Below are 19,931 nucleotides of genomic sequence, written 5' to 3'. Positions count from 1 at the left end.
TGAAGTATTAAATGTCCAAAATTTTAGCGGTGGCCACAAATGGTACCTCTACTCTACACTATTTTAAACTCTTGAATTAATTGAGATAAAAATTCTTAAATAAATTTTTTCATAACTTTTTATTGATTTACACAATTAATTAAATTGATAAAAAAATTTAACTTGTATTTTTACGAATTGGAATATTATCATCGATACTTTTTAGTGATCGATTGGATGAAAAAAATTTGTCTGAATATTTATCATTATCATTATTGCTGTTATTATTTTCTTGATTAGTTTTTTCGAAAGCTTTTTCAATATATTGTTTACTTGCGATCGGTAAATAAACTGGGAATTCAATTTTAAAATTTATTACAAGGTCACCGCGTTCTTTTATATTTTTTACGAGGGGCAGTCCTTCGTTGGGTATGCATTTCCGATAGTCTGGCCTGTAAAAAAGAGAAAAAATTTTCCGGCACTTTATGACCCTCGTAAATTATTGAAGCGATTCAAATAGATCAAAGATTCGCTGTTATGTATTTTATATCAATGCACTTAAAAAAAACAAATAAAAAAATTTTATTTCTCTAAAATAAATAATTCATTTTTCATACGTTATTATCGATGTTATCGGCACACGAATAGTTCTGTCGTCTACAGTATTTACAGTAACAACAGTACCAATAAGTGCATCCTTTAAAAAAATTTCAACCGTCATTAACAAATTATCACCTTCTCTTCGGAATATTTCGTGAGGGCTGTCTTCAGTGACAAATATTATGTCCGCTGTAATAAATAATACAAGTCTTAGTCCACACATTACTCGTGTAATCTCAAAAATAAAGACCACAAGTAACAGAGATAACAAAAATTTTTAAGTAAAGCTACAATCACTTGTACCCACACTTCGAAGGTCAAAAATGATTCTTAAAAAATTTAATTTAAATAGTTTTTGTTGCATATTCCAAACAAATATAATTTAATTACCCGGTAATCTATCAACGCTTTCATCACCCTTTTCCCGAAAAACAATTTCCGTTCCTGTCGGAAGACCCGGTTTTATAGGTATTGAAATAATTTCTTCTTTAAAAACTGTATTCATTTTTTCCGAGTCTACAAATACCTTTTTTTTTATTTTGACTTCTTTTACACCGCCAAAAAATATCTCAAAAATACATACAAACATGAATAACATTTTTAGAAACAAACTTTTTAAAAATATAAAATAAATAAGTACTTCTCGTAATGTCAACAACAGAGATTTCTTAATAGGTTCACCTTTGACTTTATTTGCTGTATGCATTTTACAAATAATTTCCATTGTCTGAGGGTCACTGAGAATATTAACCAAATCACCGTAAGGATTATCCGTTCCAAAAAAATTTCTAAAATATTTGCAATTCAATTATCACCAGTCACATGAGTGTTACATGACGGCTTAATGTATCAAGTAGTTACTTATACGTAAAAAAAAAAATATATGTACGTATGTGAAAGTGTAATAGCCATGAAAGACGTTAAGATGTCGTTACAACCCATAAAAATATCTCACAAGGCGTAACAGCTTTTATAGAGTTACAATAAAGAGAATAGAATGAGAGCGGAGTTTAGTCATAAAAGCAAAGCTGAGTTAAAGCTTGATACCTAAAAGTACGTTGCGGTTCCCCGTGGAATACGTAGGGCGGTATATGGCCATTTGGTCCTGAGATTCCTCTTTTCAAACCCGTCTCACCGTACTGGTCATAGATAGCTCGCTTGAGAGGATCCGAAAGGACTTCGTACGCTTCGGCTATCAGAGCTAAAACTTCTTTAATATTCTCATTCCTCTGTCTCGAGGGATTCTGATGACGTATTGCCAGACGACGGAAACTAAAAGAAAATGTTTTGTTTTTAAATATTTTTCTTTTAATTATTCCTTTCTTCAAAAGATAAAAAAAAGTGTTAGTGAAAATATTTTTTTAATTTAAGGGCATTCTCAGTCAGTTCCCCCCACTTTTTAAAAATATTGAATGACTAAATTTTAATACGGTCATTCAAATTTTGATAATTAATTTAAAAAAAGGCAACGCACCCTGTTTAGAAAATCTCATAGAATTCAATAGATTCTCATAAATTTCCATAGAGATTTTATAAGAATGAATGAGTTTTATGAGAAGTGCTATAGTTAAATATAGGGCCTTATATATACAGCTATAAGAATCTATCGGATTTTTTAAGCAGGGCAGTTACAATTTTGCTGAGATATAGATTAAAAAAAAAACTATTTACAGTTGATATCAATTAGGAGTTAAACGAAATTTGGTAAATAAATTTCAGTAAAATCTTCATGTCAAATTTTTTAGGCTAAAATTTATTTACCAACTTTCGTTTTAACTCCTAATTGATGACAATTGTGAGTAATTTTTTTTTAAATCTATCTCCGCGAAATTGTAACTGCGTTGCCCTTTTTTAAATTAATTATCAAAATTTTAATACAGTCATAAAAATTGTCATTTAATATTTTAAAAAATTGAGGGATCCTGTCTGAGTATGGCCTTAACAGAAATTAATTTTCATAAAAATATCATATAAAAATTTAATTGGACATGTATTGTAGCAATTATTGAACATAAAAAAATGTAAAACAAAATTAAAATTCAATTGTCATTCATAATAAAACACAATGTTATTTACGCTTTTTTTATTTCCAAGTCATCGCAATCTCTATTCAACTCTAATACCCCATAATAATCCGTTTCGAATGTCGGTTTAATATTCGCGGCGTTGCTCCTGTGCATTGTGTCGTCAAAAAATATTTTCCATACACATTTTTATTATTATTTTATTACACAGCCATAAAACGTAAAAACATAAAAGTTTGATATATATAAAAAAAAAAAGAAAAAAAAAAGGCTGCCGTAAAAAGACAAAAATAGAATTGAACACAGCAGCATCATAACTACCGACAATCGGCAGTCCTTTGTCGAGAACAATCGGAAGTGTAGCACACAAGAGTGAGATACCTACAGATAGACTGAGTGAGATGGAAATATTACGGAGAGCTTTTTTTTTCGATAGTACAGAGAAAAACAAAAGAGACATTCGACGTTAAACACAGAACGCTTGACAACCGAGAACGATCCATTGATTTCCTCGCGAGATTGTTCAATATTTTATAACAACCGCGGATTATTATTTGGATCCACAGTTACATTTATCGTCATTTAAGTATATACACATACATCTGTCAGTAATAACATCAATTAATATATTTTTCTATTATTATCTATAATAAAATATTTAATCAATTGTTATTATTATAAGATATATTGGACTCATTGTCCCAGTCCATACAAAATTAATTGAACTGAAATCAACAACAACAATAATGAGTAATTATCAATTTGTCGTATTCTCAGGAAAAAGTGAGTATTTTATATAAAATTAACCGCTTAATATTTTTATAAATGGATAATAATTAATTGTTTTTTTTTTTTTGTTTATAAAAAGACAAAAATAAATCAATAATAAAACAAGAGGACGTAGAATCAGAAACTGACGAGTTATTATCAGAAAACCAGCGTGAGGTAGACTCGCCATCGTCCTCATCCCTATCAATAGCCTCATCGTCGACTTCATCAACGTCTTCCCACAAACAGCTGATAGTTTTAACGACGTCATCAGACAACGTTAGCAACCGCGCAACAATTGAATGCGACTCGACGAAACGTAAAACTAATAATGTTGAGAAACAGCAGGCGTCCTCATCACGCAAACGTGAATCATCCGGTAATATTTTCCAAGTTCACATCGGACAAAATCAACTATCTGTCGACGCAGGCGCTTCTCAACTTGGCGGGAAGTACACCAACAGTAATGCACCGGGTAAAGCTAAAATACCCCGTCCTGCAAATGCGTTTATGCTATTTGCCAATGAATGGCGAAGAAAACTTGCTAATGAAAATCCACGGGAATCTAATAAGGATATCAGCGTCAGGCTAGTTCCCTTAATTAATCCTTCTTTATTTATTACTCCTTTACTCTAACGGTATTTAAAAAACCTTAACCACTATCCTTAGCCGTCCTCTATTATCCTTGATCCTTTGTATTCAGGTTGGGGGTGCTGTGGAAAAATATGGAAAAAGATGCTAAGGAAAAGTATTTTTCTCTAGCACGTCAAGTTGACGCGGAGCATAAAAGAAAATATCCTGGTAAGAGTTTTCTTATTAATACTTAATTTTAAAATATTATTTATGGGTAAGAGTGATAGTAAAATGGAGTTAAATTACGTTAAATATTTCGTAAAAAAAAGAAAAAAGCTTTTTACGGTTATTGAAGAACTTCTGTGCTTAAAGTATAGATAAAGACTAAAGAGCAGAATAGCCAATGGAGGTGTATCAGAGGACAATTGGGTCGTTCGACAAGCCGGAGCCGTGCCTAGATTCCGAGTCATGCGTTATCTGTACCAGCAATATATATGTATATATGTATTTTGAAACGTGCGCGCGGCGAAAAAATCGATAGGGACATGAAGAGGAATAAAACGCGGTTGCTCTTTCAAAAGCTCAATGAAAACTACAATAACATCAAACTATATCTTTAAATCTTATTCATGATCTATACCGAATACCGCCGTAGCATACCGCGATAGCGGTTTATCGTAAAAAACGTTTGGACTCATTCCAACCGATAGACATACATATAGACAGTCAGCAAAAGTAAAAGGATAAAAAATAAAAATAAAAGTTAAGTTTAAATTTATTCTGGGATAATCACGTGTGAAAAAACATGAGTCTGCGTGAAACTGAGCCCCTCATATCAGTGGTGTGGATAGCACTGTCTCCATTGTCATTAGAGGAAAATCCCTCGCGGATCACCGATCAAGGCGGCGATGAGACATACAAGACTCACTAATGTACAAGCGAGACAAAGACTACTATACGATTGAGAGTAAAAGAGCAAAAGAGGGTTTATCGACACACAACCGACACTTTAGGGTCGCCAGGCTGTTTCCCCACTTGCGCGCGAAAACCTTTTGAAACCCTTTACCCTTTACACATACACACACACCCATCCGCGGTGGTGTAAATCGAGTTAAAGGGACCGATCGATTTATTTATCCCCAAACTCTGTACCCACTGTGACGTGCTTTTAATAGTCCTGCCGTTGTTCCACCGTTAAGCAATGTCACGGCCTCATTCCTCGTCGCAGTCGCCTCCCCAAACTCATCAAACTCTCAATTGAAATACTCATCACGTTAATAAATTTCGCCAAAAGGACAAAGCTTAACAAAAATATAAAAACTCACTAATTGAAAGTAATTCCATTCAAGTATCAGTATAAATTTTATCAATTGATAAATAAATAAGGCAATTTTCTGGGGTAGTTTACAAGCAATTGATGTGCTGGCCCGTCACCAAGTAAAAAAGTATTTTGAGATATATCTCCCCCTTCTCTTTCTCTCTCTCTCTCTCTCTTTATATATAAGGGATGAAAAGGTTGACGGCAGACTGTTGCCGTCGTCGTTTAGTTTTCTTCCTCTTTTCTCTGTACATTTTGCGGTGGCGGGTATAAGAATAGACGAGATCGAACGCCGAGGGAGTACATCCACGGTAGTGAGCATGTATAGTACGTGCACGGCTCCAGTGAACAAGCAGAAGTTAGCGGGAGGGCGTAGATGGAGGCTAAAAGAACCAGCACACCAGTACCAAAGTACTGTGAGTATAACTCAGGCGGGTGTAAAGAAGTAAAGTGGTGACGAAGAGTGTGTCGTGCAAGGTTTTTCGAGGGCCGTATACAAAATAGTAGAGAGGATACAAGGAAAATGGCATGGAAGAGAATGAGAATGAGAATGAAAATGCAAGAGTAGGGGCCGTTCTCGAGGAGATTGGCGGCTTGCTGGCAAGTGCGGGATAGAAAGAAAATAAAAAAAGCTAAATAAAAATGAGGCAACAAGAGGGGAAATATTCTCTCTCGCAGAGAGGCAGAGGTTGTCGGGTGAGTGACGGGGGTCGGGGACCAGAGGTATTGATTGCGACGCGACTACGGTCATGCTACTTCTCTCTTCTCACTCAGTAATTCTCCTGCTCGCTCCTCTGACCGACAACTACCAGCTACACCATATATAACAGGGCCAGGCGCTCGATGTGGCGGGCACGATAAAGCGCGAGCGCGGTGGGAACACGTTGCTTTCCATCACTGCACTAATATCCACAATACCTCCAGGTGTTGTTTTACAGATGGATTTTACACCTACTGAGCCTATATACTGTCTATCTTATATTCATCTAAGTCACACATATATATATACCTTACTAATGTGTACTAAAAATCTAAGCAAGAGTACTAAAGAATTTTAAATTAAATTATTGTGTACTTATATTATAGCATTACGGTAGATATTATAGATGATTGACTTGCACACAACGGTAACTGTCTCCTCGAATGATGGATTAATATGAAGATCAGCCCGAAAGAGCTGCTAGGGATTATTATATATGAACCAACAGAGCCAGTATAGCCAGTAGCTGTAAATATACATGATATCAGGGACGATGAGCGATCGGTAGAGCAATATAACACATGTATATAGATATAGATATAGATAGCTGGATAGATGACCGGGGATAGGTGAAGTAAGGGCCGGTGAATATATTATTGGGTGCTAGGCTAATATACGTGTGGTGCGATGCGAAAAGTGAGAGACAGACGGAGAGAAAGAGAGATGGAAAGTTTCATCGAACAAGAAGTAAAGCGCGACGGCGCCTAGTGTAGCTTGCCATTCGATCTGTCTTGACTTCTCTCTCGCGCCGATGCAAAAGCGCATAGACTACAGTAGCATTCTCATATATGCACTCGGTGATATGTATACAATTGCATATGCATATATATATACAGATAAATAAATAGATATAGAGTACACGCGGTGTACCAACGGCGACAACGCATCGTCGTCACTGCAAGTGAGAGAGTGTCTGCTGACACTGGCCGGGCAGTATGCCCCGTATGGTTCTAAGCCAGTATAGTAGTCTACTCGTGACAGTGCTGTCGATCGAGCAAGAAAGAGGTGTGTATACAATAATGGATGTTAAAGCTAAACAAGTATAGAACTACACATGTATTATACTACCGGAGATAGTCCGAGTAGCGGGACAGAATAAGAGAGACAAGCAGAGAGTTCTACATGCATATAAATATAGGAATAGAATAGAGTGAAAGAGTGAGGGAGTAAGTGAGGGGATCTGGCGCGTCATCGTCAGTAGCGGCGTGCATGCGTCGCGACGGTTAGACATTGGCGAGGTAGAGGTAGAACTGGTAGAGCAGAGGAGAGTAACGTGGCGGGCTGCGGGCAGCAGAGTGTAAGAGTAGTGGAGAGAGAGAAGCCAGCGAAATGTCAGGAAAACTACCAATGTCCTCCTGGTTGTCTTGGTCGTTGTCGCGCCACGACGGAGACGAAGGTAGTGGGCGTTGTTATCACAGCAACAGCAACATCAGTACCAGTAGCTTGTTGTCATCGTCGTTGTCATCATCTATATCGACGGCGACATCATCATCATCATTATCGCCAGCGGTGACCGTTCAAGCGAGAGACTGTCGACTTGCCAGGACGTCAAACCCGAATTATTTTGCGGTCGCGGTGGAGAGAAGGTGTCGTTGACCACCATCCCACCGTACACTACATCACACACTGATGAGAGACAAGATGGGAATGTCGATCTCAATGTTCAGTTATCGCTGGCCGAGGCTTCGACATTGATCGCCTATATCACACATCGCACATTGCCTCACATCACTCAGTATTAGCTGTACCACCACCATCGCTGCGACCAGAGCAACACAACAATAACAATAACCACGAGTACGTTACCACGACGAGTTTGAATTGTAGACGAGGTCAAAGATTACATCAAAATAAACGACCAGTGTGATTTGTATATAAAATGAATAAATAAATAAAACGGGATATCGCGAATGAATAAAAATTTATAAAAAAATGACACAAGTAAATTACATACTAGAAATATTCTGTATGTGTGATGACTAAATTAGACTACTGAACACCTCAGCGGTTATCGTTCCACATGTGCAGTGTGTTGTTGTTGTTGTTGTTGTTGTTGTTGTAATAGAGAGGAAGAAGAAGAGAAGGGAAAAAGACATATCAAGTAAAAACAGCGATTGAGAAATAAAGCAGATCTTTAACGGATTGATTCCAGCCAATGACATTCCACGTCTGCGACAAAATATATAGACCTTCTGTCGCGGGAATTTGGATTTAAGTGACTCCGCGCGTGTGTGTGCCGACATCCTTGGATATAATTTATTTTTGCTTGGTCTTGGTCTTACTGTTGGTGATCTTGGTCTCGGTTGGCTGTAGCACCTCGTGTGCGGGTTGTTCACACGGAACTCTCGTGACGACGGGGTTAATCCTTTGGACACAAGCAACGCGACGTCGTTGATCCCGCCACCGTTGACCTCGCGCAACGCGGCTACAGCATCTGGCTGGTGGCTGGCTGGTTGGCAGGCGAGAATACCACGCAGCCAGCTCTGAGGGATTGGAGTAGAGGGAGATCGATGCCTCGAAGACTCCTACTGCCTAGTTGAAGAGAATCCACCACTCGCTCTCGCGTCAATCTGTCAGGCGTTGAGCGCCAATTCACATCTAAACATCTAAGTGTGATAATGATCCGTTGGAAAATAATGCCGCCTATTTTTAAAAACATTATTAGTACAAATAATAACAATAATAATAATAATAATCATTATCATCATAAAATAATTAACACTGCAATAAAAACAATAATTATTACATCAAAAACAACAACAATAACTGTTATTATTTAGTTTTGGCGGGTTAATTTAATAAAATGCCGGTAACAACAAGTCTTACCCGCGTGTTGTAACACCAGAAAACGTGATAATAATTTTAAATTATTTAAACAGGATATTAAAAACAAACAAAGATAATAAATAATAATAATAATATCGTACAGTGGCCAATTTCCTCGTATCTTCCATTGATAAAAAGTGTTCACGGATACGGACGTTGGAAACTGTATACGCACTTCCTGTGTTAACGAACAACAATAATAATAAACAACAGATAAAACAAAACAATAACAAAGAAATACCAAGAGCAAGTTTAAGGTTTATTATAAAAATAAATAATAATTGAAGATAAAGTTTGTTGTTGTAATACAAGAAAGATGGATTGTTGTAATTACGTGCAACCGTATCACCCTGGACACGGTCATTTTTATCAGCAACAGCATTTTTGTTATGACAACATGAACATGAACGGGTACGCGACAACGTCGACGGCCTATGCCACAGCTCCGATTTCCGATTCGATCGAAGCTAATGCCCGATACGCCAGACTCCAGGCTGCCTATCCGACAGGTAGTACTACACAACATTATCAATAGCATATATTATATATTCGCATAACAACTCCTTACTTATGTTTGTTTTACTTGGTCTTTCTACTTAAAACTTTATACTTCTCAAGCACTTGGTGCCTATACATGTGCGATAGTTAAAGCTCTGGTACTAAATAGTAAGTTATTAGTAAGTAGATAAAGTCGGTAAAAGACAGACAGACAGAGGTATAGACAACACCTCAGGGCACTTGCATTTAAATCGCAGTATAGTTATGTGTACTTTGCTACTTTGTTAACGTTTACTTAATCTATCGATCACTATTTTACAGTGTGGACATAATTTAATTGTTATATTATTATTTTATGTATCATATATCCTATGAAATCCAGAAGTCCGGCAAATGTTTAAATAGTTTTAAATTATATCTACATTATTGTCGCTATATATATATATTTATTTAATACAATATATTTAGTTATTGTATTGATGAAGGAGTTAACGATAAATAATAATTCTAAAATCAATATCTTTTAATACAAAGTCATGGAAAATTTTAATTGTTAATAAAAAAAAAATATATATATATATATTTGTATGTAATTACTTTTTTATCGATTTTGTTGACAGTGATAATGATTAATATTAATTTTGTCGGATAATTGTTTAGTGTTAAAGAAATAAAAAGTAGAGTAGTGTAGTATAGATATAAGTAATGATCGATTTGTTGAATAATATTTTACAGACTACGTGTACAATCCAAAGGAGGCAAGAATTCGAAAAGCGATGCGTGAGCAGTGTCGTGAATTGTCGCGGCAATCTATTCTTCAGAGTACAGTTACGGCGACGAACGGCGATGCCTCGGCAACTGGTGCAAATAGTACTAATGGAAATGTTGAAAACATTGCTGGAGAACGTGGAGGTCCAGGAGCTGGAGGAAGAGGAGGAACACCAGCAGGAACAGGGGGGAGAGGGGGAAGTAGAAGTGGAAGCGCGGGAGGAAGAGCCAGTGACGGCGGTGAGATTAGGACGGGTAATTTTCTAAGTCATCCAACGTCTTATGCGTCACCGGCACCTGCAGCCACCAGCTCTTCGTTGCCTTCAACTTCAGGTTACGACAGCAGGATCATCAACCCCTGGTTCCCGGTCGGTCACACGCCACCTGCTAATCACCCAATACACTCGCATCGGGTCAGTTTTATTTACTCATTACAATTAATCAATACTTTTTTTTTCTCAGTTAAAACTTTTTTTTTCGACTGGAAATTAAATTTTTTCGTTGCAATCGAATTTTAAAAATCGAAAATATTTTATTTGAAAAAAATTGTTGCGTTGATAAAAAAAAAAGCCAGTAGTTTTATCTAGTAAATATATATAGCCCGTTATCAGTGCGATTCCGTTTGAACGTTATAGGAGGTTTAATATTAGATTATCGATTCCAGGTCATGCAGGCCCACCAGCGAACGTTCGATAAGAGCGAAGAGGTTTTGAGAAAGCGAGCCAAGTGCGCCGGTGCTTTTTCCGCAGCCTCCGCCGCGGCGGCGTCGAGTTACCCCGGTGATTTTACTGTTCACGGAGCGCCCACGCAAGCGGCTAGCGGCACGAGTGTCGGTGGCCTCGAGAGCAACGATTATCGTGGTGGTGGCGGCAACGTTAGCGGTATCGGGGAATTCTCCGATGCCCAGAAGTGGCATCCTTACCAAGTGAGTGCCACTAAAAATGCGAATATATCGATTCCATTGACATCATTATGTATTACTAATCCTCTTTCTGCTTCTTCACTCACTCACTCTGCACTTTTCGCTCGCTCACTCACTCACTCATCTACAATAACAATAATACGTCACTCGCTCAACTATTTATTTATGTTTTACTTAACGAAATTCAACAGAATGCTGCTGCTGCTCATCATCATCCCAGGATACCACTGACTAGAATGACAAGTCGTCATCCTATACAGAATATCAATCCACAAAATCATGGACCCTGGAATCAACAATATTTCGGACTTCCATTGTGTGAGATATTTTTTAAATTTATTATTAACTGTAGAATATCAAGCCTCCATACTTTACTTGATTATTTACTCATTGATTTATTGATCTTAGGAGGTTTCCACTTTGATTGCTTTATTTTAATTATTGTTTTTTAATTCCTTTGCAGATCCTATGGCTACTCAGAACCAGATGGTTCGCAGCCCGAGGCACGTGGTCTTCGTTCAAAACCAACAAGAACGACACAGTGCTGGATATCCTGATGAAATGCCGATGAATTATATGACTAATAGAATAGAGACTAGTCACCGATTGCAGCCTAGTTATAGCCAAAATAATTACCAAGTAATTACTTAATTTACTTACTCTTTTTTTATGTGAGACTAAATAATTTAAATTTTACTATTTAAGTTAAATTTAATATAAAGTTTCGAGCTTAAATTTTTTATACGTCAAAGATAAAAAAAAGTAGCATGGAAAATTGCAGTTACAAAGTTTAACATTTAATAAAAAAAAAGTCTATCAACTAATTTATTGTTGAGCAGCAGCATTAATTTTTAACAAGATAAACATCAAGATTTCTTAAGCTAATTATAAAACTTTTTTATTTAAAGTTTAAACTCTTTTCCTTGTAGCGACCTTTGAAGTCTAGTCAATTTTCATGTAAACTTTTTGTCTATCGAAAAAAAAAACGAAATAATTTAATAAATAAAATAAAAAATCAGCGAGGAAATAAGATAATGAATTTAAAAAATTATCAGGAAACTGAAAAATGCATCGAAGACGCACCGAGGTGGGAACAACCGTCGACTTCTGCCGAGCCGCCGATAGCCAACTTAGTGACGTCTCCTCGCGAACCCGAGCGAGTTAGAGAAACGCAACCGCCGAAAAAAGAAGAAACTACCAAAGAGTATCAGAAGAACGTTGAACCCCAACCAAGAACTCAAAGTAACCAACGTCTGCCGGGTTTCCCTCAAGCATTTGGTTCAACAGAGATCGGGAGATTCTCAAGAACTCATAATTTCGCAGACATGGTGGTCCCCGACAATAACGTCAGCGACGGGAGTATTTGTAGCAGCAGTGGATCTGGAATTGTTCCTGGTAATAGTAACGGAGTAAGTAGGAATCGTAATTTTAGTAACGATACGTCATCAGACATCAACAGTCAGTCATCACGAGTTGATTCAATTGATCTTGAGTCGTTATCGAACCCATCAGATGACGTTATTGCGAATGACGATCTTGATAATGCGTCAACGGATAATGTTAACAGCTTGTCCAGTCTATCGACGATGACGAGCCACTATGACAGTGTCAGAACGACTATGCCCAGGTGGCACAGTCCCTACGTCAGTGCTGTAGGTAGCCAAATTTAATTGTCATTTGTTAAATTATTATTATTAATACGGCTATGGTGGCGTTGAAGATAATAATAATAATAATAATATGGTAAGAGATGTAGTATAAAATTTATGCATATTGCATTTTATTGACATTGATATATGAGTTGTCTTATGTATCCTAGACTTCTCATGCTAACATAAAACTAAGAAATAATAAAATATATATAAAATACTGTCTTTCTAGACACGGAACTGTGAGTTATATCATGTGAACTCGATTCCAATTAGGTGATACAAGGAAATATATATATATATATATATAAATATATGTTTCGTTGAAAGTTTATGTGAGACAGACAAAACTTATATTAAATATAATTTTATTTAAAGACTTTTATTTTATATTTTTCATTGGAAAGTAGGAATGAAAATAAAAGATTTTTATTTTTTTTAAAATTCTATTCTGCCAGTTAACGAAAAATAGATTATCGAAGCTTTTTATCTCGGCTGTAGAGCTTTGACTCGGAGCTTTCACCAAAGATATTTATCAACTTTTATTTTTTTTTTCAAATAGAAAAAGCCTTTCAATATTTTTTAAGTAAAAGGCTGATTTTTATTTATTTTAAAATTAACTCGGGATTTTTAGTGACTTTTTGAACTCGATACGAGGTTGTGAGTGTTAGAAAAAAATAAAATTTCGTTATAGTAAAATTGGTTATCAAAATTGTGCCTTTCGATGGACTGGATATATAACTAAGTATTAACGATAGTTAAGGTGAAAAAAAATATATATGAAAAAAAAAAATGTTTAGAACAAAAAGTAATTAACGAAAAAATAAATAAATTATCATTGTTTTTTAAAAATAAAATGTCTGTCGTTCGTTTGGTGATTACACTTGATTTTAGTTACTGAAATCTATACATAAATAACATATAGTTATTCAATAAATCAAAGAACGTGAAAAAAGTTTTGAAATATCAATTATCACTATTAATATTTGTCTTTAGATGCTAGTTATTCTGAGTAATGACTTTTTCATCGCGCCTGATTAATTTTTAAATATTTAAAAAAAAAAAAGTATATAAACCAAATAAAACAAATTGCTGATGTTGAAAATATATACAAATATATTATTTTCGAGCAGCAATCTAAATATATATATATATAAATATATGAATCTATATGTAAGTAAATGAATTAGATAGATCAATTACGATATCTATAAATAAAGTGGATATTTAATTGAATAATAAATGAAATTAGAGCCATTGGGTTTCTCTGTCAAGTGATGTCTATTATATGTGATCTTTTATTAACCATAACATAAAAAAATATCACGATAAATTATAAATAACACGTAAGGTAAGACCTAGTACCCAATCAGGTAACCAGGACCCAGACACTCGTGTATTTGTATATATATATTTACTACGTGTGACTAAATATAGATATTAGGGTGCTCTGTTTGAAGAGAACATTTCTTTTTGTTCCCCATCAAAAATCTTATACATGTAGAAATAAAAATTCAGTACGATTTTGAGCTCTTGATATAAATTTTAAGAACTGGAACAACGTGCTGAAGTTTTCCTATGCTAAAAGCATGTAAGTCGATTTTTTTATTTTTATTGAATAAAACTCAGCCCCATATTAATGTATTCTCATTGGTTCAAAGTTTTATCTGAAAAGAACTGTGTGCTCTTTGAAAAAGCCTGCACGTGCTTAGCGATACTTTCAAGTACAGTCCACGTGGAAGCCTTGCAAGTCTGATTTCCTGTGAGATTGCTGGTTTTTTGTTGTTAACTTTCAAACAGTTGACTTTTAAGAAAGAAGGGAATTCAGTTTTCTACTAAAAAGTTCACATAAGTCGAATCTTGGAAATCAATATTTGAAATTTATATGAACTTCAAGTATTTAAAATTCAGAATTTTAGATAAATATCGAAATTTTCGGATAAAAATTTGAATCAATAAGAAACTTTAATATGGAGCTGAGTTTTATTCAATACGTTGTTCCAGTTTTGAAAATTTATATTAAGAGCTCAAAATTGTACTGAATTTTTATTTTTACATGTAGAAGATTTTCGATGGGGAACAAAAAAAATGTCCGTTTCAAACAGAAGTACCCTAATGTATATTTAGTCACATTTAGTAAATATATATATATATACAAATACATGAGTGTCTGGGTGCTGGTTACCTGATTGGGTACCAGGTCTTTGACCTTAAGGAAAAAAAATTGCCAAAATTATGAGGTAATTTATAGAAAAGCATATCGAATAAAATTGGATCCATTAACTAACGACCAATAAAATTAATTATCTGAGAAAAACAAATAAATTAGAGAAAAAAAATTAACGGAGGAAACAAAACTTGACATGAGAAATTCCTTGGTGTTATATTATGATTAATTAATTAAAAAGACAGCATGAGTCTGGTTCAATAAAATAATCAAAAATATTAAATTCGGAGCATCATATTATATATAAATAAATATGTTAACAATTTATTATTGTTAATAAGTTTAACTAATATTTATTATCAAAGAATTAAATATGTGATAAAAAAATATAATTATAAGTATACTTATGAATATAAGTCTCTATATATATATATATATATATATAAATTAGCAGAACAGACGAAGAAAATTTTAGAGTGAATATATAATATTAGCGAAATGTTACGTGCATAGAGAGCGGAAGGTGAGAGGGTAAAAAAAATCAATTTTACCTACTTTAGATGTAGAGTATCATTATAAAATATTGATTTCAATTCTGTATAACCATTTACGTTCAATAACCCATCGTCTACTTATAATGGGACCAACTTTTTTATTTACGTCTGTCGCTTCACCATTTATAAATCAATAAATAAAATTTAAAATTTTTAATATATATATTTATTAAAATAATAAAATAATTGATGGATTTACTCTTATTGGCAATTTTATCGATTGACACGAGGGCACGTGAAATATTTTTTTTTATATCTACGAATGAAGTTTTTAAATAATTTATTTATGTTTTATAGCAGTAGTTATTTATTTAAAAAAAAAATAGACAAAGTTTTAAAAACTGTAACTTTGATTTTAATTGTCGTATCAGAATTTGAAAAAATAAATATCAGCTTTGTATTTTTATTCTAAAATATTTTCAGTTAATTTAAGAAAAATTTGTAATTTTATTTTTAGGCTATTGCCCCGAGTCGAAATTTAAATCGTAGATTGAACGTACAAGACGTTGAAAACATAAATTCAACCTTTGAAGATGTAAATAGTCGTAAAACGTATTTTAGACGTAGTTGACGTTCGAAAACGTAAATAAGACTTGCGTAATCGTAAATTGTAGATACAACCTTTCAAGACTGGCAATAAAACAATTAAACTATATCAGGAACATTTTTGTCTACAAGCTTCTCGGTAGTCCGTAAGACCCAAAAAAGCTCGAGAAACTGGGCATCAGTAGAGTTATCTCCTGCAAGGCCCAAAATATTTTTCTACGGCTGCTAAGAAATTTTATTTCTTGTCTTCTAGCTGCTAGACATGTCTTTTGGCAATTAAATGTTTCCGACATAGTTTAATTTTTTTATTTAACGTTTTAAAAGGTTGTATATACGATCACGCAAGTCTTATTTACGTTTCCGTACATCAACTACGTCTAAAATACGTTTTACGACTATTTACGTTTTCAAAAGTTGAATTTACGCTTTCAACGTCTTGTACGTTCAATCTAGGATTTAAATTTCGACTCGGGGCTTTATAATAAAAAAAACAAATTTTAAGAAACTCAGGAAAAAAATTTTTAAGTTATGTTTAAGTTTCAAAAAATGAATTGAGTCTCCATTTGGAAATTAAAAAATAACTAATAATTTTTTTTCTTTATTTAATTTATCAAAAATTAGACGTCTAATTTTAGTATCATTTTAAAAAAATTTCCTAAAATTGCGATACGATGCAATAATTTTAACCAAAGTTACAGCCTTCGAAAAATTGAGTAATTTTTTGAAAAATAAAACTTTTCTTTTAATTCTTGATTAAGTAATTAAATCATAATTGCAACATAATAATTATAAAAGCTCAATATCAATCAACGACCGTAGAAAAAAAATTTCTATTCCAGATTTAAAATAAAGTCGAGCTTTTACGAATTTAAGTAAAGAAATGAATGAATAATTGTATAGTCTGTATCCAATCATTGATAAAAAAAATATTAATACAAATATATAAAAATAAAATTACCCAATATATTAAATATCATATCAGTCGCGGTTTTACAAAAAATATATATAATTGTGATACGTGATGTTTTTCGATCGTAAATTAATAAGTAACTCAAATATAAAACTCATAATCAAAATTTTTACAAATCTACAACTTAATTAAAAAAAAAAAGTTTTTTTTTACTCAAAAAAATTTATCTTACAATACGTAGCCTCGTGTGAACGATTAAAAATATTTACAAACACAAAATTAGAACCGAATTTAAAAATAGTAAAACATTTCGATTTGCAAATTAATAAATCTGCTTAATAATCATAAAGATAAAATTAACAATTAATGGCTTTTATTAAGAATAAAGGTGGAGCTAATGGACTACCTGAGGTGTCCCAGCATTAAATATACATATACATAAAAGAATTATTATTCCTCCGATAAAAAAAGTATCAGAACAAATTGGTGCTGTTTAATTTTTTTCAAATTTGATATTAAATTCAAAATAATTACAACCAACCAATTAATAAAAATTTAAGTTACTTTCGTTGTGAGTTATTTTAACAAATTATTTTTACCGGTCGTTATAATAAATATATTTCTCTTATCATTTATTATTATTGTTAATTAAATCCTAATTACACGATCTATCCAATGAATTTATAAAAGGCGCATGACGCATTAATTATACATATAGATAAATGAATGAATAAATAATTAAAGTTAAAGTAAATAATAATAATAAAATGAGAGGATAACCTTCCTCCAAATCCGTCCAGTGTCTGATTTGGAGCAAGGATTGATTGGAAATTTTGAGCGGCTATCAAGAGATCTTCCATAGATTAGAAAAAATAATAACAATAATTAATAAAATTTTTGTTGGCAATTATTTTTAAGGCCATTCTTAGACAGTGTCCCCACTTTTTTTTAATTTTCATTGACTCAAATGTCATAAGCGTATCAAAGTTTCATCGATTAATTAAAAAAAAGTTATTTACGTACAGTTGATTTCAATTTGGAGTTAAACGAAAATTGATAAATAAATTTCAGTAAAATCTTCGTCAATTTTATGATTCAAATTTTCAAATTTTGTAGACTAAAATTTATTCAAATAAATTTCGTTTAACTTCCAGTTGATATCAGCTGTAAGTAATTTTTTTTTTTAATTCTATATCTCGACGAAATGTTTTAATTTTTTTGATTAATTGATAAAATTTTGAAACGCTTATGACAGTTGAGTCATTGAAAATTTAAAAAAAGTGGGGGCACTGTCTGAGAATGCCCTTATAATAAATAAATAATAAATTCAATTGTCAATAAGCACAATCGAATGTTTACTTAAAATAAAATGAAATTTTTTGGTGCCACAAATTTAAAAAATAAATTAAAAAACAAATTTATAAAATAAAAGGAATAAAAATGTCATCGTTGCTCCCACAATTTAAAAAAAGTATATATGTAACAAAAGAAACTATTTAATTATTGAATATAGATATTCAAAATAATACAGCCTAGTTTAGTGTCTCAAGGAAAAATAATTAAAACTTACGAGTCCAAATAACAGAAATAATTATCGAAAGTTAAGATAATAAATAAATTAATTATAAAAATATGAAAAAATCTACGTCACTATGTCATTACTGTTTGTTTTACTACTACACAGTCAACGATATAATTGTGACAAAATATCAAAATAAACGTTTATATATAATATATATAAATAATATCAATCATTAAAAAAAATATATATATTGTTTACTATAATTATTTTGAAAATATTTTCCCCGTCAGTTGATACCCGATGGATACATTCCTGTTTCCATGTTTCCGTTCCATCCTGCCTCCTCTAATAATTTAAGAAGTAATGTCCCAATTACACGTGGTCATCCGTCGGCTAAAGAAATTATTTTGCCTAATGATTACTACTGGATTGCACAAAATATTGGATACCCTGTCACTAATATGTCTGATCCTAATTCGGTAATTATTATTATTATTATTATTTTTATTACTATAATTAGCATTATTATTATTAATAATAATACTAAATTTATTTGCCATATATAGTAACATTAGTAACTTTTTTTATAATTTTGCTCTTTATTTTTTATCGTGATCTTATCCGATGAAAAAAGATTTTATACAATTGTATAAAATTCTATATAAATTGGATAGAAAAAATGGCCCGGTCCAATTGTATACAATCGTACATAGTTATATCTAACTGTATACAATCATATACAATCGTATACAAATTGTATACAAATAGGGGGGGGGGGGCAAAAGGGGGTAGGGTAGGCAAAACGGGGTACCCCCAAAATTTGATAAAAAAAAATTTTATATTTTAAATGGTTTTTAAAGATTCCAAAATCACTTCTGTAAATATAATTAAGCGTTACTTTGAATTTTTTTTTGGTAAACTTTTCCAAAAATCAATTGTCAGTTGAAAAATATTAATGACGTTTGTTTTATAATAAAAACTAATAAAAATTCTTTTTTCTTCTTTTGTCTCCAATAAACATGTAAAATATAATTTTTCTTAATGTAAATTACTTACAAAAAAATTCAACTTAATCAAATTCGTTTAAAATCCAGAAATTTTTTTTTTTACCTTTTTTAGGGGGTACCCCACTTTGCCCGCAGAAATGAAAAATTTTTTTTTTCAACGGTAACTGAAAATTTCTTCTATTTACTTTAAATATCATTAAAAAAAAAAAAGATTTAGCGTATTTGAGTCCTCGAAAACTTGGTATTTCTTTAAGTACCCCCTTTTGCCCCTCCCTCCCCTATATACATTTGTACATAATTTTATTATTCTTTTTTGCATTTTTATATAGAATTATATACGATTGTATATAATCATATAAAATTTGTATATAATGATGCATCACCTCTATCCAATTGTATATAATTGTATACAGTTTTATAAAATCTTTTTTCATCGGGTACCCCCTCATTGTACGTTACCGTACCCAATTCGGCACCACTCAATTTTTATCCAAGTGTACTTGTGTCTGTCAATATTTCCCACTTCCCTTATGTATCTCG

The 19,931-nt window shown here is 32.8% G+C and overlaps 3 protein-coding genes across 6 annotated transcripts in view; 2 read left to right on the top strand and 1 right to left on the bottom strand.

Annotated features, from left to right (window-relative positions):
• LOC130668653 (uncharacterized) overlaps nt 1-19,931 on the top strand; it is a 39,947-nt gene that overhangs the window by 17,748 nt on the left and 2,268 nt on the right. The window contains exons 1-6 of one of the 3 annotated variants that reach the window (XM_057471039.1): nt 4,082-4,172; nt 10,082-10,527; nt 10,779-11,039; nt 11,228-11,354; nt 11,500-11,675; nt 12,092-12,445. In XM_057471039.1, the coding sequence (XP_057327022.1) occupies nt 4,097-4,172; nt 10,082-10,527; nt 10,779-11,039; nt 11,228-11,354; nt 11,500-11,675; nt 12,092-12,445 (1,440 nt within the window). In that variant the 5' untranslated portion in view covers nt 4,082-4,096. Of the gene's footprint in view, nt 1-4,081; nt 4,173-8,179; nt 9,358-10,081; nt 10,528-10,778; nt 11,040-11,227; nt 11,355-11,499; nt 11,676-12,091; nt 12,446-19,931 lie in introns of those variants that run through there. The other 2 variants (XM_057471038.1, XM_057471040.1) reach the window with 2 other exon arrangements.
• On the bottom strand, nt 47-2,826 carry LOC130668663 (dnaJ homolog subfamily B member 13-like). Of its 2 annotated transcripts, XM_057471056.1 has the most exons (6): nt 2,656-2,826; nt 1,627-1,851; nt 1,220-1,367; nt 970-1,147; nt 597-768; nt 47-431 (listed from the first exon to the last, which is right to left on the bottom strand). In XM_057471056.1, the coding sequence occupies exons 1-6, from the start codon at nt 2,757-2,759 to the stop codon at nt 158-160; spliced, it is 1,101 nt and encodes a 366-aa protein (XP_057327039.1). In that variant the 5' UTR covers nt 2,760-2,826; the 3' UTR covers nt 47-157. The 2 variants fall into 2 exon arrangements, with proteins under 2 accessions (XP_057327039.1, XP_057327038.1); XM_057471055.1 differs by having other exon boundaries at nt 970-1,367.
• LOC130668668 (putative transcription factor capicua) lies at nt 2,943-4,018 on the top strand. Its single transcript, XM_057471063.1, has 2 exons — nt 2,943-3,386; nt 3,472-4,018. The coding sequence occupies exons 1-2, from the start codon at nt 3,350-3,352 to the stop codon at nt 4,005-4,007; spliced, it is 573 nt and encodes a 190-aa protein (XP_057327046.1). The 5' UTR covers nt 2,943-3,349; the 3' UTR covers nt 4,008-4,018.

Source organism: Microplitis mediator, chromosome 5 (assembly GCF_029852145.1).
Source record: "Microplitis mediator isolate UGA2020A chromosome 5, iyMicMedi2.1, whole genome shotgun sequence".
NCBI classification, from domain to species: Eukaryota; Metazoa; Arthropoda; class Insecta; order Hymenoptera; family Braconidae; genus Microplitis; species Microplitis mediator.
This window is presented reverse-complemented; position numbering and strand designations above follow the sequence as displayed.

What these genes read in the sequence shown, in the direction of transcription:
- LOC130668663 (XM_057471055.1), bottom strand. Translation starts at nt 2,759, where the DNA reads ATGCACAGGAGCAACGCCGCGAATATTAAACCGACATTCGAAACGGAT. An exon ending in GAACCGCAACGTACTTTTAG is followed by an intron (nt 1,368 to 1,626) that starts GTATCAAGCTTT and finishes CAAATATTTTAG; the next exon opens with AAATTTTTTTGGAACGGATA. An exon ending in CCGATAACATCGATAATAAC is followed by an intron (nt 432 to 596) that starts GTATGAAAAATG and finishes TCTTTTTTACAG; the next exon opens with GCCAGACTATCGGAAATGCA.
- LOC130668668 (XM_057471063.1), top strand. Translation starts at nt 3,350, where the DNA reads ATGAGTAATTATCAATTTGTCGTATTCTCAGGAAAAA. An exon ending in TGTCGTATTCTCAGGAAAAA is followed by an intron (nt 3,387 to 3,471) that starts GTGAGTATTTTA and finishes GTTTATAAAAAG; the next exon opens with ACAAAAATAAATCAATAATA.